Genomic DNA, 16,656 nt, shown 5'->3' on the forward strand with positions numbered 1-16,656 from the left:
CGGGCCGTGGTGATGTGAAGAGCTATGCCAGCCCCTCGGAGAAGCCTGGCCACCTGCACCGCAGAAAAGTGATTCCACTGCTGGCCGGGTGGGGACGAGAGCGGCCCCAGGGTCAGTTGAGAGTGTGGCCCCTGTGGTGGTGGGTGGCGCCCCTGCTCATGGCACCGGTTCCTGCCTTGCAGCGTTGTTGGCTCAGATGGCAGTGATCTCTGAACAGCTCCACTCCGCCCTGGGCCTGGGCGAGGATGACAGCGACATCGAGGGGGCCCCGGTTCAGCTCAGCGTCCAGGCCCCCAAGCTGCAGCCGTGGGAGCAGAGGGTGAGTGTGGGGCGCCAGGGAGACCACATGTGAGTCGAGGGTTTCGGGCCGGTGCTGCCGTTTGCTTACAGACTCTGTGTTTGGGAGGAAGTTGTGGCAGAGGCTGCTCGTGGCCCTTTGTGGGCAGGTTTGCTGACCCTGCTCTCTGCTGAGAAGCTCCGTGATGACCCCTGGGGGCCCCTCCCAGGGTTTGGGGATTCCTGTGCCGAGGCGTTGCAGCCTCTTCTCCGGATGGGGGCCCGTTTCCAGTCTCGTCAGCTCCACTGTGGCCCTGTGTGTCCAGGGTGGAAACACTGTGATGTGGGTTTGCGGCCCTGAGACCTCTCCTCTCTCAGGTCGTGGACCTCCTGCTGACGTCTTTCTGTCAGAACCTCATGGCGGCCTCCAGCGTCGCCCCACCAGACAGGTAGAGGCTAGGCGGTCTCACCGGGTGGTTTGGAGCTGTCCTGGGGCGGCCTGGGTGCTCGTGATGAGAGTGGCTGTCGATCCTGGTCCAGCTCTGAGCCTTGGGCCCTGGTCCTGCTCCCGACTTCGCGCTGCACTGGGGAAGGGCCTGGGTGGGGTGGGGGCGGACTTATCCAGCAGGGATGTGGCGACGGTCAGCGTTGCAACAGGAGACCCTCCTGTTTGGGGAACAGCCTGGTTCTTTCTTCAGTCTCTGGTGCCTGACTGCTCGTCCACCAGGCTCCAGGCGGGCAGTGCAGGGCCAGGCCTGGCCGCTGCCACTGTTCTCTGTGGCTGTCCCCACAGGCAGGGCCCCTGGGCCACCCACTTCGTGAGGACCCTGTGCAGACGCAGGCTCCTGCCGGCTCTGCTCAGCAGACTCTGCCAACTGCTCCGTCACCAGGTAGGGCTGCCACCTCCTCCAGCCAGGAGGTGGGCTTCCTCCTGCCCCCCCGAACGCTGAACCTCTTTTCTTTTTAAATATTTCTGTATTTATCTACGTATGTACGTATGTATGCATGTGGCTGCGCCTGGTCTTCGTTGCGGCATGCGGGCTCTTAGTTGAAGCATGTGGGCTCTTACTTGTGGCATGTGGGATCTCATTCCCTGACCAGGGATCGAACCCTGGCCCCCTGCATTGGGAGCGCGGAGTCTTTAGCCACTAGACCACCAGGGAAGTCCCTGAACCACTCTTCTTTCCTATTTTAGGGCCCGAGCCTGAGTGCCTCACATGTGGTGGGGTTGGCTGCCCTGGCCGTCCACCTCGGCGAGTCTAGGTCTGCCCTCCCGGAGGTGCATGTGGGCCCTCCCACCCCTGCCAGGGGCCTGCCCGTCCCCGAGTTCTTCGATATCCTCCTGCCCTGTAGGACGCAGGAGTCCTCAGCCCTGTGTCTGAAGTGAGTGTCCCTCTTGTCAAAAGTAACACACGTTTATCAGACAAAATTAGCACAGACACACATGCTCTACAGATGACCACTCTTTACCGTGTTGGTCTGTACCGTTCCAGAACCTTATCTTGGGTGTATTTATGTGTGTGTTGGTATCTTCGGTTAGAAAAGTGAGATCACCCTACTCTGCTCCCTGCTTTTCAAGATGCTCACAATGGGCTGCAGGTGCCCTTCTCCGGGTCAGGTGCCAGCGGCTGGTTGGACCTGCCCCTCAGGTTAGGTTCCGGGGTCTCCCTGTGGTGAGCAGCTTTCTCTGGGGGACGTTTCTACACACACAGCTGTCCCATCCAGAGGGTTTTGAGACCCATCGTCCAGTTACGTGCTCATCCACTCACTGCACACTGCGTGCTAGGCCCCCTCCCGGGACCCAGTGAGTCACAGGGAGCCCGTAGCCTGGGGTCGGCGGGTGTGAGAGATGGGCGGGGGTTGGGTGAGAGTGGCCATCCCATGGGCAGAGCCCTGGGGAGTCCACGTGTGACTCAGGCCAGAAGGGCTTACTGTGGCTGCTGAGGTCAGGATGGAAGCCGGAGGCTCCGGTGGGAGATGTTGGCTGGGACCAGGGTCGTGGCTCACGGACTGAGCTGGCATTAGGAGAGACAGGGAGAGCTGAGCACAGGAGTGCGGCCTGGGACCAGTGCCCGCCAGCTGTCCGCGCCATCCACAGCAGCACCACTGACAAAGCCGCACTGGGAGTCAGGCCCCTTCCTCGCCACAGTCCTGACTCTGGGCCTCATGGTCACCTCTGTTCTCGGCAGCCTCTCCCTCCCACACGTCACAGCCCACCATGGGCGGGCAGAGGCTGAGTTGGAAACTGGACGTGCTTCACTCTGGCTCTGAGGTTCTTTTAGGCCGGAACAGTGAATAATTTGCCATCACGCAGGTGAACGAGAGCCTTATGCAATCACACAAGGAACACCCACCTCGCACCTCCTCACTTCATTCCCTTTGTTCTGACCGTGGCTCTTGACACGCTGGGAAAGCAAGCCCTTACGTGCAGAGCCTGTGTGTTCATGTGTTTTCTGAGTCTCTCATCAACGTGGCAAGGGCTCAGGCCAGACGGCCTGACTGGGGGGCTCTTTCCCGAGGGCTTGGAGGAGCCAGCCAGGCTGGGCCTGAGGCTGAGCACCGACCGGCCGTCGGGCTGGGAGGCTCTCAGTTCACTTTGTGCAGTTCATGCTCTTCTTCCACCTGTTATTTTGCATGGATCCCATTTCTGTGTTATAATTTCTGTTTTCTATTTTCAGATTTTGTACAGCAGCAATTTCTTATTCTTTGTGTAAGTTTTCTTCCCAGTCACCTGACATCTTGTACAGCTGTTTGTCTCCAGGCCTTATAAAAAAGGTGAGTCTTCTGGGTTCCTTTTTCTGCTCTCCTCTAAGTTCCAGTTTTGTACAGGTTTCTGGCCTGAAGCCTGTGTGGCTTCCGTCTCAGCACCGGCCTCGTTTGTAGCACTGTCTCCTGGTGCCACCCCGCCGTCTGCTTGGGTCCAACACTGCCTTTTCCTTCCATCTGAGTTAAGAGGAGGGGCTGGAAGGTGACAACTACAGACGTCCCTCCTTATTTGTGAAGTAGGCAGATTAAAAGGTTGATGGTATAGAATGTGTGTCAGCATTTAAGGAAGCACCTGCCCCTCTGAAGACAGCCTGGGAAACTGCGTGTTAGAATCCTCCGTGTCAAAGGCGGCGGTGCCGTCACAGCGGGAACCAGTGTTGCTGCACCTGCAGAGCTTTAGGGAACGTCTCCCTTGAGGTTTGAGCCTGGTTCATAGTTCCAGGCTCCACGTCAGACTCCTGGGCGCTGCTGGGAGCTCCACTGCATCAGGAGCAGCCTGGGGTCCAGGTGCCCCTGTGCTCCCAGTCCCAGGTGCTGACATTTTAAAGTGTGGGATGGAGGTCTGGAGGAGTGGCCCAGAAGAGGAAGTCCTCGCCCTGTGTCCCAAGCTCCCCGAGGTCCCCTCAAGCAGCCTGTGGCTCTGTCAGCATGAGGGCGGGGGTCCGACCTCCTAAGGCAAAGATGTGCGGCTCAGTGCGTCACCGAGGGAGCATCTCCTGTAGCCACTGAGCACACTTAGTGAGAATGCCGGGGCCGGCGGGTCGCGGGGGACGGCCGTGCGTGGCAGCAGGACGTGGCAGCTCAGAGATGTGTGGTCAGGGCTGGATTCCCACTGAGACCAGGGGCTCCTCGCTGCCAGCCGAGCGCAGCCAGGCCCCTGTGTGTTTCCTCAGTCTCACAGCACACACGCCACTGTCTTTTTTCAGTTCCAGTTCCTCGTGTTCAGATGGTTCTCAGAGACCCGAGACCCTCCCTCTTGGGAAGACCCGGCCAGCTCTCCCTGGAGGCCCCTGTGCCTGCCCTCCGTGGACTGGCAGCGAGCCGCCCTCTGCCTGTGGAAGCAGAGGACCTTGCGGGAACTGCTGAAGCAGGAGGGACTCCGTGTAGGTCCCACTGTCCCTTCCCCTGCTTTGCTCCTCCAAGCTCTGGGCTCTGTGGGCACAGGACATGGGCGGCGGGCCTGACCCAACAGAAATCACTCCTGGGATCGTCATATTTTAAACACGCCTGCCAGGCTGCAGGCTGGGGCCGGGCGTCTCCAAGCACAGTCACGGGAAGCTTGGCCGCTCAGACAACGTGCCCATGTGACTGTTTCTGCCACCTCTTCATAACTTTTCATTGATTTCTTGGATGTTTGCCTGCTTGTTTTGGTCTTTAGAGAAAAAGTTACGTTGTTTTATTGTATATTTTTTTCAACTCTTTTATTGTTAATAATCAGTCATACAAGAGTAGGTCTGACCATCTGTCTGACACCAGGAGCAGTGAGGCAGGAGCAGCCGGGCCTCGATCACCGTCCACACACACGTCCCTGCTGGTGCCGCACAGCTCCGGTGTTTACACACACTGCGTGTGCTGCATGCGTGTCTCTGGGACACGTTGTTACACACAGTGTGAGGTTTTTGGTTTTTTTTTTTTTAGTTCTGATGTCATTTATTGGCACAAAAATTATTCAGACACAGCATGGTGTCTCGACACGGCTGCACTTCATGTTTGGTGCGTTTAGGTTAATGTTTCTTTTGCTCCTAATTCCCAGCATGTACTACACCTTCCCTCTCTGTGTCAGCGTTGTGAGGTTTTGAGGTTAGTCTGTGTTGACATGTGGAGCTGTGACTGTTGGAAGCATGTTCTCACGTCAAGTTTATCTTTTGGTTATTTGCACAACTCGGTGAGCTAGGAAGTGATTGTTGTGCAGATGCCGCAGGCTGTCCAGGACCAGGCAGCAGTGTGGAAGACTGAGTTTAAAGAACAGTTTGAACGATTTTGGTTAGCTTCACGTTCAGAGTTAAATGACTGATTCTTCATCTGGGCTTGGTGCCAGCCTCCCAGTCTAACCCTGGGAGATGCCGTAGGACGATATTTCTGACAGACACACAGGAGACCTCCAGCTATTATCAGAGGGTAGAGTCACAGCCCCAACCTGTGGCTTCTGTGCTCTGTCCTTGCTGTGGTGGTCACTTGGTCCTTTTCTCTCAGTTGACTTACAGAGACTGGTTACAGCTGGAACTAGAAATTCAGCCTGAAGTTGATTCTCTCTCAGATACAGAAAGGTAAGTGTTTAAAGGATCTACCCTTTAAAATGTTAATACAGTTTTCTACACTGTCTTAAGTCTAAGTTTTGTCATATCCTCAGTTTAATGTTCATTTTAACATAAGTGTGAGTACAGTTTTATTCATTCTTTTATTCGAGAAACACTTATTGACCTACAGTTTGCCAGACACTTCTAGAATGTTCTAGAAGCTGGGGATGCAGTGTGAACAAGACAGATGGGGCACACGAGGCACATACAGGGCTTCCCACTTGCACTTCTGCCGCAATGCCCCTAAGCCGTTCTGCTGAGGAACTGTGCAGAACTGGACCCTGTGTGAGCCTGGGGGCGGGCAGGTTGATAAATAAGGCGGTTTAGAGGGCACTGAAGACACCAGACGGGGCTTTGGGAGCTGGTGCCGGCGGGCAAGGAGCTGCGCCTGGGGAGGGCCACAGTGGGGAAGCCCTGGAGGGTCTCAGCTGGTGTCGGCCAACCAGGGAAGCAGAGGGGAGGGTGGGCAGCGCCTTGCCGAGTGCTGGCTTTGAGGCATGGCACCAGGGGTGAGCAAATCAGAGACTGAGCCCCATGTGAGTCCCGGGGCTGGTGACGGAGACTGCCAAGACGTCAGGTGTGCTATCCTGGCCTCGAGCAGGTGCTGAGGGGCCGTGGGTTTGGGGGTGGGTCAGGGGGCACAGGAGCCAGAGGGGGCTGTCCTCAAGCCACCGTACTTGGAGTGGTCAGAGACGTCCCTGAACACGGGGGTGCCGTGTCGTGGTGTCAGATTCTGACGGAACAAGTAGAATAAGGAAGGACAGCGACGGGCGAGGGGCGGGACGACCCGCTTCCTTTCCCAGCTCAGTGGGCGCTTCCACCTTTCAGGTTTGTGCACGGCCTGCCTCCTGTGCGCTTCCTTCATGCGCTCACAAGCCCGGGCTTCCTTCCTTGCCAGGAGGGAAAGAAGGAACCAGTTTTCTGGCCTGCGGATCCATAGGACCCCTTCTTAACTCACCCTTAGGTCGCTGTGTGTTGACGGTGTGCGGTCCTGTTCAGGGCCTCCTTCCTTCTCTCCTGATTGCAGTTCCAAACAGGCTTCGGCGGCTCGCTCCCTGCCCCTCGTGGTCACACGGGGAGGTCCTGCTTGGGTCCTCTTATTCCTGCAGGAACAGACTGCAGTGTTGGTGGCTGGCTGTGCTGCGGTTTCAGCACCATGGAGCCTGGTCCATATCTGGATGCTTTGCTGGTGGACCTGGGACAGTGCAGGCACCCCCTCCACCCCCAGCTCAGCAGCTGTGGACCTGCAGTCTCCCTCACCCCTGGCTGAAGCGGACCCTGGCCTGTGCCTCCCTCAGCACAGACCCTGGCGTTTGCATCGCAGGCAGGACTTCCACCAGTGGGCCATCCACCAGCACTTCCTCCCGGCGCCCTCTGCCACCGGGGGCTGCGACGGAGACCTGGAAGTCGCCTGTGCCACGCTTGTCGATGTGCTCATGGACTTCTGCCAAAGGTTAGGAACGTTAGTGCCCAGAAGAGTCTGTCTTTTGATTTTGGTAGCTCTAAGAACGTTTTTATTTCTCTCAGTCCAGTTTGTGTTATACAGAGCACAGCTGAACATATCCTGATCGCAAGTTTGGGTTTTCGAGATAAAGGCAAGCTTCCGGAATCAGCTTTCTCTCTGTGCATAGATTTGCCAGTGGCAGTGACTTGGTCTTTCTACTTTGTCTCCTGGTATCAGGGTTATTAGCAAATGTGACGAGAATAAAAGGTCACGCAAGTGGTGGGCGCCAGTGTTGTCACCCACAGTGCAGGAAGCACTGGCGTGGACCATGAAAGGCAGGCATTCCTGGTACCATGTGGGCTTGCCAGGTGTGGCCTTCTGACGTGGCCTGTTTTTCTCATCGTCCTCGTGGTTGCTGTGTCGAGGTGGTACGTCGTGTTATCTCATTATGGTTTTGATTTGCTTTTCCCCGATGGCTTATGATGTTGAGCATCTTTTCATGTGCTGGTTGACCATTTATGTTATCTTTTTTGGACAAATGTCTAATCAGATCCTTTGCCTACTTAAAATTGGGTTATTTGTTGATCGAGTCATAAGAGTTCTTTATATATTCTAGATACTTGGTCCTTACCAGATATATGAGTTGCAGATATTTTCTTCCATTCCGTGAGTCGTCGGTTCACTCCCTAGAAGGGGTACTTTGATGCACAAAAGTTTTAAATTTTGAAGAAGCCTTATTCATCTATTATTAGATTTAGCTCTTATTTTTAGGCCTTTGATCCATTCTGCATTAATTTTTTATATGGTGTGAGGTAGGGATCTGGCCCCATTCTTCTGTATGTGGATATCCGGTTGTCCCCTTTTGTTGAAGAGACTGTCCTTTCCCTGTTGAATGGCCTTGGTACTCCTGTGGAAAGTCCATTAGCCATACATGAGAGAGTTCACTTCTGTACTCCTGATTCTATTCTACTTATCTATATGTCTATCCTTGTGCCAGGACCACACCATTTTGATTACTATAGCTTTGTAGTAAGTTTTAAAACTGGAACATGTGGGGATTTCTTGGCGGTCCAGTGGTTAGGACTCTGCGCTTTCACTGCTAAGGGCCTGGGTTCAATCCCTGGTCGGGTAACAAGTTCCAACGAGCCACGTGGCGTGGCCAAAAATAAATAAATTTTGAAAATTGGAAAATGTGAATCCTCCAACTTTGTCCTTTTTCAGGATTGTTTTTGGCTATTTTGGGTCCCTTGCAGTTCCACCTGAATTTTAGGATCAACTTATCACTTTCTGCAAAATGAGATGAGATTCTGATAATGACTGCGTTGTATCTGTAGATCAGTTTGGGTAGCATTGCCATCTTCCTATCCATGAACATGGGGTGGCTTTCCATTTATTTAGGTCATCTTTAATATTTTCAACAATGTTTTATAGTTTTTAGCACACAACTCTTGAATCACCCTGATTAAATTTATTGTTAAGTATTTTATTCTTTTTAGCACTGTAGGCTCATTGCTTTAATTTCACTTATTTACTCTGATGGGTTTTTTTTTTGTTTGTTTTTTTGCGGTACGCGGGCCTCTCACTGTTGTGGCCTCTCCCGTTGCGGAGCACAGGCTCCGGACGCACAGGCTCAGCGGCCATGGCTCACGGGCCCAGCCGCTCCGCGGCATGTGGGATCCTCCTGGACAGGGGCACGAACCCGTGTCCCCTGCATCAGCAGGCGGACTCTCAACCACTGTGCCACCAGGGAAGCCCCTGCTCTGATGTTTTTTTATTGTGAATTCTTTAGGATTTTCTATATATAAGGTCTTGAAATCTGCCAGTAGAGATGGCTTAACTTTTTCTTTTCCAATCTGGATGCCTTATATGTACTGATTTATTTATTTGCTGAATTGTCCTGGCCAGAACTTTACAGGGCAATGTTGACTGAAGTGGTATGAGCAGACAGTTTGTCCTGGTCCTGATCTTAGGAGGACAGTTTTCAGTCTTTCATCATTAAGTACGGTGTGAACTGTGGGTTTTTCATAGATGCCCTTTGCCAGCTTGAGGAAGGTCCCTTTTACTCCTAGTTTGTTGTTTTTTTGTTTTTTTTTTTTTTAGTCATGAAAAGGTATAGCATTTAATTTAATGCTTTATCTGTGTGGTTTTTGGGTTTTTATTCTACTCATATGCTTATTGCATTAATTGTTTCTTGCATGTTGAGCCAAGCTTGCATTCTTGGGATAAATCCCACTTGGTCGTGGCACGTAATTGTTTTGATGTGTTGCTTGAGTTGGTTGCTGGCTTTTTGCTGTTGTTGGGACACCGTGAGTGTCCTGCAGTCTCCGGGTACTTCCTGGCCCTGTGACCACAGGCCACTCTGGAGGCAGGAGGAGAAGCAGGCAGCCCAGCACAGTTAGGAGACACTTAGGAGGCTTTCACTGTGTTTTCATTTCAGTTCAAGAAGTTATGATCACGCAGAGAATTCTGATTTGGTTCTTGGGGGCTGCACAGGAAATCGGGATATTTTTTCCAGATTGCAGGTGAGTTAGAAGATGTAAAACTCAAGTGCGTCCACTGCGTTTAAGCCACGTGCTATTAAGATATTTATTATGAACATCCACAGTGAGTCCTAAGGAACCTGACCAGAATGAAAGCTTGAGTCACGTACACAATGGCTTTAGACCAGAGAGGCCACGTGCTCGGTGAGCCCACCTCACTGTGAGCATCACAGGAACATGGAGACGAAAATTGTAATACGGGAAGCATCTCCAGGCTTTAGGACGTTTACAATTGGAAAACAGGAAGTAAAAATACTGACTTTGGTAGCAACATGGTTGCTACTCCTGTTTTCTGCTTTTTAACTCTTGGTGCTGCATTGGGAGGTCAGGCCCTGAGAATTGATATAAATAACCCTCCACTTGGCCGAGGATCAAGAGTTTGCAGATAACGGAGGCTGGGAGACTCTCCCGTTTCCCAGGTCACTTGGCACCAAGGCAGGAGCACTTTTAGGAGAGTGCAGAAACTGTGTTTCTCATGCTGAAATGAAAGGTGCATTTCTGTCAGCATCCTGCTCTCCCCAGATCTCTTGAGAGTGAACTCTGGGGTCAGAGTGCAGAGCAAGGCCCCACCCTGCATCCTCGTCCACTGTGTGCACTGGGGGTCTGTAACTTTGGAAGAGTACGTGCAGTTCTGTATAATAGGATTCGGTGTTCCCGCTGTCACTCTTAAAAAAGTGCCTAACTTTAGAACATGTGGGGAATGAAAGAGAAATCATGGAGGATGTGGTCTGGAGCACTGGGAAGATGCTCCAGAATCATTTAAAAATGAGTAAAACATGCACAAGAAAAGGACCCGAGTCCCCCAAGCCCTCATCTTGACCTTTGTCCTCCACGTCCGTCATAACTGAACGTGGAAGAAAGTGACCTGTGAGGGCAGACACAGCGGGAGACGTGGGGTTGGGGTCACACGTGACGGGGCGACGATGAGACGGGGGCTCTGCATCTGGGGGGTGAGAACACACGTGTGCCTGCAGGCTGTGTGTGCGCCTCACTTGTGTGATTCACCCTCAGGCTGTGCACACACCCCCACCTGCACAGGGGAGCAGACAATAAACGGGTCAAGTGTTAGCCATGGAGAGTCTGGGGAAGGGCGTTCTTTGCACTGTTCTTTCTTCATTTTTGCAAAATCCTGCAGTTGTTCAGTCATTTCCAAGTGAAAAGGCTAGTTGCACTCAGTCTGCTGGCCCCACCTCAGGGCCCTGCTGGGAGTGAGAGGCCCCAGGATTTCTGCCTCTGGCCGTGCTCTCCTCCAGGAGATGGCTGCTGATCTGGAGCAGGGCCCAGCGCCCCTCGGCCATGCTGCTCCCCGGGGCCACTTCCTCTTTGGAGTTTTCTGCAGACGCCTTCAGGCCCTGGCTCGAGGGTGGGACGTGGCCAGCCGCCTGCAGCGACAGCAGGAGCTGCTCATGTGCAAACGGTAACACGGCTCGTGCCCCAGAGTCTGTCTTCACTTTGGGTTCTCTTCCCACTAGTCGTTCGTCTCTGGCCCCCGCCCCCGCCCCCGCCTGGGACGGCATCTTCCCCGGGTCCCCTGGAGAGCAGGGTCTAGAGGTGTGAAAGCAACTGGGGGTGAAAGTTCTCCTCCTGGGCTTCAGAAACCCCTCAGTTCAAAGACCTCGTGTGGAATGTGCGCCCGGGGTCCTCACTGCATCACGGCTGAGCCGTGATGTCCTTCCCGGTCTTGTGAACTGGTTGGTTAACGTGCTGCTCCCCGCCCTTGGTCATCGTGTAGCTTCACAACTGGTTTGGGGACACACATTGAGTGTCCGTCGGCCCAGCAGGGCAACAGGCCGCAGACCGGGGCCAGTTTCGAGCGGGCTGGGAGGGTTGGCTGCGCTCCGAGCGTAGCTCTCGGGGTCACCGTCCATGCCTCCCTCCTCCCAGCATCCTCCTCGGCCTGCCCCCCTCTGTGCTTGTCGGCAGCCCCCGCTTGGAGCAGCTGGCCGCCCCCGACTGCGATGACTTCTTCCACTTGGTCAACTCGGAGCTGGTAGGCGCAGGGCCAGTGAGCTGGGGTGTGGGGCTGAGGGGCCACGTGGGCACCGCAGGCTCTGGAAACTCAGCAGTGCATCCGTGGCCACATGGAGCCGACGGCCTCAGTGCGTGTCCTGCCTGCCCACACCGGGTCTCTGAGGGTAGGACATGGCACTCGGAGCCGCGGGTGAGCCCTTCACCTGGCTCGGCACCAGCCTGTGAGGCTAGAGACCAGGCAGCCCCGTCCTCCGGAGCACGACTCCTTCACGGAACCTTCCCCAGGGTGACCATCCTGCCCGCCTCGCCTCCCCTCCGTCGGTTTCTTTTGGGGGCACGGAAGCCAGATGGTGCCCTGGCTCTTGTCAGGGGCTCCAAAGGGTGACATCCATGTGACCTGCATACGGTCAGGGTCAGGGAGGTGCCGTGCATAAGTGCTCCCCTGCCCACTGCAGGGGAAGGGCTTCTACACCAAACATGGGTTCCCGCTTTTTAAAAATGCACACGTGACTAGGGCTTGACCTGAGGTTCTGTTCATTTGTGTGGAACTTTAAAAGGTAACTGGGGAAGCAGCAGAAATGAGACTTTAAGTTCGTTCTAAAGGCTGTTTCCCTTCGAGCCTTGAGAACGGCCTGTGAAAGCAGCCAGGTGAGGACACGGCAGGGACAGCACCTGGCCTGCCCGCCTGGGCCCACGGGGTTTGCGCCACGCCTGGCGGGCATGGGGGTGGACGCGAAGCCGCATGGAGCCAGCCCTCCGTGGGCCATGGCAGTGCCATCCTCCCGCGTGTCCTTACGTGGTGGAGCCTCCAGCAGCTGCCCGCCCTGTCCTGCGCGTGCCTTCCTCACTGGCCTCTACCGTTTTGCAGAGAAACTTCTCCCACGACGGCGCCCTGACCCACGACATCACGGCCCACTTCTTCAGGGTAATTTCCTTTCCCTCTGCCCCTCCAGCGTCGCTGCTCACTCAGACCCCAGGGCTGGGCCCTTGCGTGCGTGGCAGCTCCTGAGGCCTGGGTCCACGTGCAAACCCTGCGTGCGGGCGTGTCTCCCCACAGGGGCTCCTCAACGCCTGTTCACGAAGCAGAGACCCCTCCCTGGCAGCCGACCTGACCCTGACTGCCTGCCAGACCCAGTGCCCCTTGCTTCTGACCTCTGCTCTGGTAGGCTCCCCATCTTCTCAGGGGTGTTCCTGGACCTGGCGCAGCCAGGGTCCGCCTAGGGCTTCCTGGCAGCGTGATTCAGGGGAAGCTGCGCCAGGAGCAGTGGGGACAGACCACAGGAGTCGGGGTGGGGCTCCTCAGGAGTCTGTGCCCGGAGCCGTTCACACTCCTACTTGCTCTGTGCTGACTGGAGCCGAGTGGGGACTGCTGCCCTGCTGGCCCAGCTGCCGCCCCAGCCCCTGCTGGCGCGGCCTTCTCGTGACGTTCCGCGGGTGGGGCTCCCACGCAGGCTTTCTCACCCCTTCTTGGCTTTGTCAGGAGGGAGGACGCAGCGCGTCCCTTGCTGAACTTCCTGGGCGGCTGTGGCCTCTGGCTCACGGCTCTGTAGCTCAGCAGGGCCGTCCAAGGACCGGGCCCTCCTCTGTCCATATCCCGTGTCCTCCGCGGATGAGGATGAGCATGCCTCACGGAGCTGCTTTGGGCCTTAAATGAGACGCTGTCCTTGCGGTTATGAAGCACTTGATGAGCAGGAGACAGGCTCTGGGGGTGTCGGCCTGCGGGCAGACATTGCCCGCGCAGATCGCCAGCGTCACCCGAGGCTTCCCGATCTTCTTGGTGGGGGGGGGAACTGACCTGTCGGTGCCTGTTCTCTCCCATGAGCTGTGGTGGCCGCACCTGGAGCCCGAGCTTCACCGCCGGTGGAGGAGATGCTCCCAGAGCCCGCTGCCTGCAGAGCTGCAGAGGCTGCAGGAGGCCCAACACTTTGCCGGGAGGTGAGTGCGGGCAGCGGGACCCACTCGGTTACGTGCATGGTGTCTCGGGAACTGGAGGGGGCCCTGGGGAGGCTCTGTGAGGCCCACGCGTGGAAGGGGGAAGGAGAGCCGAGCGGACACGTTCCCGTCAGACTGGCGTCTGGGGTCCACCTGCCCGTCTCCTCTCACATCCGAGTAGGTGCTGTCCTTGGAGGTCACGACAGGGATTGCTGGCCCCATCCAGCCTCCCTACATCTTCCTTTGTGACCCGTTTTTATCCGAGGCACCTGTGTCCCCCCCAAGGGTCAGCGATGCTCGAAATCTCAAAACGAGGAAAGCAAGTCTGCCCACTGAGTCTAATTCTGCAAAGAGCAGAGAACTTTCTTAAATCACTGCATTATATTCCATTTTTAACTTTTGGCCCAGTTTTAACCTGCTGGAGAACCATGAACATCAATCACACTGCAGTCAGAGTGGGGGCCGAGTGGAAGGCAGGTGCAGACTCTGGGGGGAGGACTCCTTGCAAAGCTGAGGCTGCCGGGACCAGGCGCCCCCTCCAGGCATACCGCTTCCTGCGTCCGGGGCAGAGGGGCATGTTGACGGCCAAGGGCCAGCCTGTGGAGACCGGTTGGAGGGCTGGGGTGGGTGCGCTTTGGGTTCTGGCTGTGACGGGCCGGGGGGCTCTTGTGGTGACACACACCTCCGTCTGCGGCAGCGTCCTCTCCCCACTTGCGGCACCCACCGCCCCTGGCCCGGCCTGGCTCTGCGCGGCTGCCCTGCACTTTGTGATTCGACGGGCCGGGAAGGAGAGCATCCGGCGGGAGCTGGGGTGGCTGGACGGCCAAGGAGAGGAGGTGAGAATGAGGTCCTTGCCCTGCGTGTCCTTTTCCAGCAGTCTCACTGCTTCTCAGGGTTCTGACCACACTGTGCTTTTCAAGGACAGACAAAACTTTGGGGTGCCTGTAACTTTATTTGGAAGCAAAAACCTACTGGGTTTGTAGGTTTAGTAAGACTTAGATTCTCAGGTTTGCTGATAAAACGGGTACTTCACATTTCAGTCTCAAGTGCGTTTATTTGGCCTGTTTATCAACGCAACCCCGGGGTGGGGGGGGTTAGGGCTGGCTGCCAGCTGTCCAGCGGGACCTTCCGTTTCATAGCCTCGAGGCACCCCAGTTAGCTGCTGGCAGAGACCAAGGGTGGACAGAGGGCTGCTCGGATGGCAGGCTGGTGGCCCCACTGGGAGCTGTGGGACCCCCCCAGGGCCCCCTACCCAGAGCTGTGGTGTGCTCCCGTGTCTCCCCCAGCTGAATCCCTGGTTCTGTGAAAGCCAGGGTCCCCCAGTAGCTCAGGCCGTACACACCTGCCTGAGAACAGTTGCTGAGCTGTGAGTTTTTGGTGATTATAATTTAAAGTAAGAAACTACCAGGGAGAGTCTATTTTTAAGAGTTTTCAGGTGGTTTTTGCTGGAAGGATTGTAGTGGCTCCAGAGCCTCCAGGCCACTGTCACCTCCACACACTCTGGCCTGGGGGATCAGCAGAGACAGGTCCCCAAGCAGTAATAGTTTATAACCCATTATTCTCTCTTTAACAGTGGCTGGAAATTTTTCTTTCTCTGGAGATCCACTTAAGAGATTTGTAACCTAGGCCTGTAAATTGTTCAGTTAACAAGGAATGTGTTCTTTCTTCATTTAGAGTTACTTTAAGGGAACACAGCACGGGTAGCTTTATGTTGTGAGTGGACCTGTTTTTATTTGCAGCTGTTGGTTTTCCTGTTTTTTTTTTCCTTGATGGGCCTGCTCTCTTCACATCTGACCCCGCAGGTAGGTCACCCCTCTGCTGCCGTGGGCAGGGCAGCTGGCACGACCCCCCAGGGCACTTGAAACCATGGGTCTCCCCCGAGACCTCCTGAGTTAGGGTCTCTGGGGCGGGGGCACCTGGGACCTTTGTGTCGAAGGCTTTCTCAGGAGAGAAAACCCCAGGCCGCTGGCCCGCCTCTTGGTGTCTTCTGTCCAGAGGCCCCAGGTGGACACCTCTTCCTTGCACACGTCACCTTAGGGTCCTTCTCCCTCTTCTTCTGTGGGTAACAGGCCATTGGCTCCCTGAAGGCTCTGAACGTCTGTGCCGAGGTCCTGGGGTGTCTGCAGAGGAAGAGGATTTCCTGGCTGCTGCTCTTTCAGTTGACGGAGACGGGTGAGAAATCCAGAGACCGACCGGCCAGCCTGTGTCTGTCCTGGTTCCCAGCCCTCTGCCGGGAGCACAGGGGGCGGCAGGGTCAGACTGTGGCCCCGTTCTTTTGTCCTTCTCTTCAGAAGCAACTTTCAGATGGTTAAACATGAGCCTCTCCTTGGGGCTCACTTTGAAAACTCATTTTTGCAAGTTTCTGTTCTTGCTAAGTATATAGACTCATTTAAGCAAAATAATTTAGTGGAGTATCGAGGATCCCAGGGACGCCAGCCCCCAAGCTCTACTCTGCAGCACGAGGACCTCACCCCTGCATCACCAGGCACACGACGCCCGTGAAGACCCTGACCCTGCAGGGAGGCACCCGCACTGCTGACAGAGCCCCTCTGTGTTGCAGATGCCGGCCTGGGGCGCACCCTCCTCCGCCTGGCCCCCGACCACCAGATCAGGCTGCTGCCGGTCGCCTTCTACAGGTAACCCCCGGGGCCTGCTGGTCAGGGGAGGGGCGGCGGGGCTCCCCCGAGATGGGAAAGGCTGCTCCTCTGCTGCCTGCACTGGCCTCAGTGAGGTCAGTGAGGTCCGGGTCACCTGACATCCGTCTCTGTTTTCAGCCTCCTGTCCTACTTTGACGAGGATGCCCTCCTCCAGGAAGACGCCTTCCTGCACGTTGCTGTTAACATGTACCTGAAGCTCGTGGGCCTCTTCGTGGCTGGGGAAACTGGTGCAGTCTGGACTCTGGCCCACAGTGGGGACCTCCAGGCCCAGGCAGGTGCAGGGCCAGGCCTGTCTCCAGACAGACCCGGGCGGCCAGCTCTTGGGGACGGGCAGCCCCTCCTGGCGCAGCACGCAGCTGTGAGCACCCTGACCGCGGCTCTGCCTGTCTTCTCTCCAGGGCGACCCCGTAAGCCTGATAACAAACGCTCGTCTTTTTCTGCTGCAGTTGATACCTCGGTGCCCCAAAAGGAGCTTCTCAGACATGGCAGAGGTAACGCCCAGGTGCTCGCCTTGCTGTCTGTCTTTACGTCCCCATCACTGTTCACTGTGAGGGTGCTCGGGAAAATGAGCATGTGGCGTCCAGCACTTGGCGTCTCCCCGGGCCCTGGGTGTTTGGGGGCCATGGGGCAGCACAGGCCCAGCACACTGGCTTTCTTGCAGCTGCTGGGCGTGAGTGCGGACTGTGACCCGGAAGTGCGTGCCGCCCTCCTCAGCAGGCGGCAGGCCGTGCTGGACCCTGACCTCTACCAGGAACCCCGTCTCTTCTGACAGG

General features: G+C 56.0%; 1 protein-coding gene across 1 annotated transcript in view; it reads left to right on the plus strand.

Annotated features, from left to right (window-relative positions):
- The window catches only part of FANCA (FA complementation group A), a gene marked incomplete at both ends in the record, with an annotated part of 52,966 nt that extends 36,314 nt beyond the window's left edge, over positions 1 to 16,652 (plus strand). Inside the window, 21 exon segments of the mRNA XM_079723307.1 lie at positions 183 to 319; positions 655 to 725; positions 1,070 to 1,166; positions 1,472 to 1,659; positions 2,955 to 3,051; positions 3,969 to 4,145; positions 5,236 to 5,309; positions 6,664 to 6,792; positions 9,221 to 9,305; positions 10,577 to 10,740; positions 11,208 to 11,313; positions 12,163 to 12,219; positions 12,352 to 12,456; positions 13,117 to 13,229; positions 13,924 to 14,062; positions 14,966 to 15,028; positions 15,296 to 15,398; positions 15,787 to 15,862; positions 16,001 to 16,154; positions 16,282 to 16,374; positions 16,545 to 16,652. Of these exon segments, the coding sequence (XP_079579433.1) occupies positions 183 to 319; positions 655 to 725; positions 1,070 to 1,166; positions 1,472 to 1,659; positions 2,955 to 3,051; positions 3,969 to 4,145; positions 5,236 to 5,309; positions 6,664 to 6,792; positions 9,221 to 9,305; positions 10,577 to 10,740; positions 11,208 to 11,313; positions 12,163 to 12,219; positions 12,352 to 12,456; positions 13,117 to 13,229; positions 13,924 to 14,062; positions 14,966 to 15,028; positions 15,296 to 15,398; positions 15,787 to 15,862; positions 16,001 to 16,154; positions 16,282 to 16,374; positions 16,545 to 16,652 (2,336 nt within the window).
- Positions 16,653 to 16,656: the final 4 nt, after the last annotated feature.

The sequence above is a fragment of the Hyperoodon ampullatus genome (assembly GCF_949752795.1).
Source record: "Hyperoodon ampullatus genome assembly, chromosome: 18".
NCBI classification, from domain to species: domain Eukaryota; kingdom Metazoa; phylum Chordata; class Mammalia; order Artiodactyla; family Ziphiidae; genus Hyperoodon; species Hyperoodon ampullatus.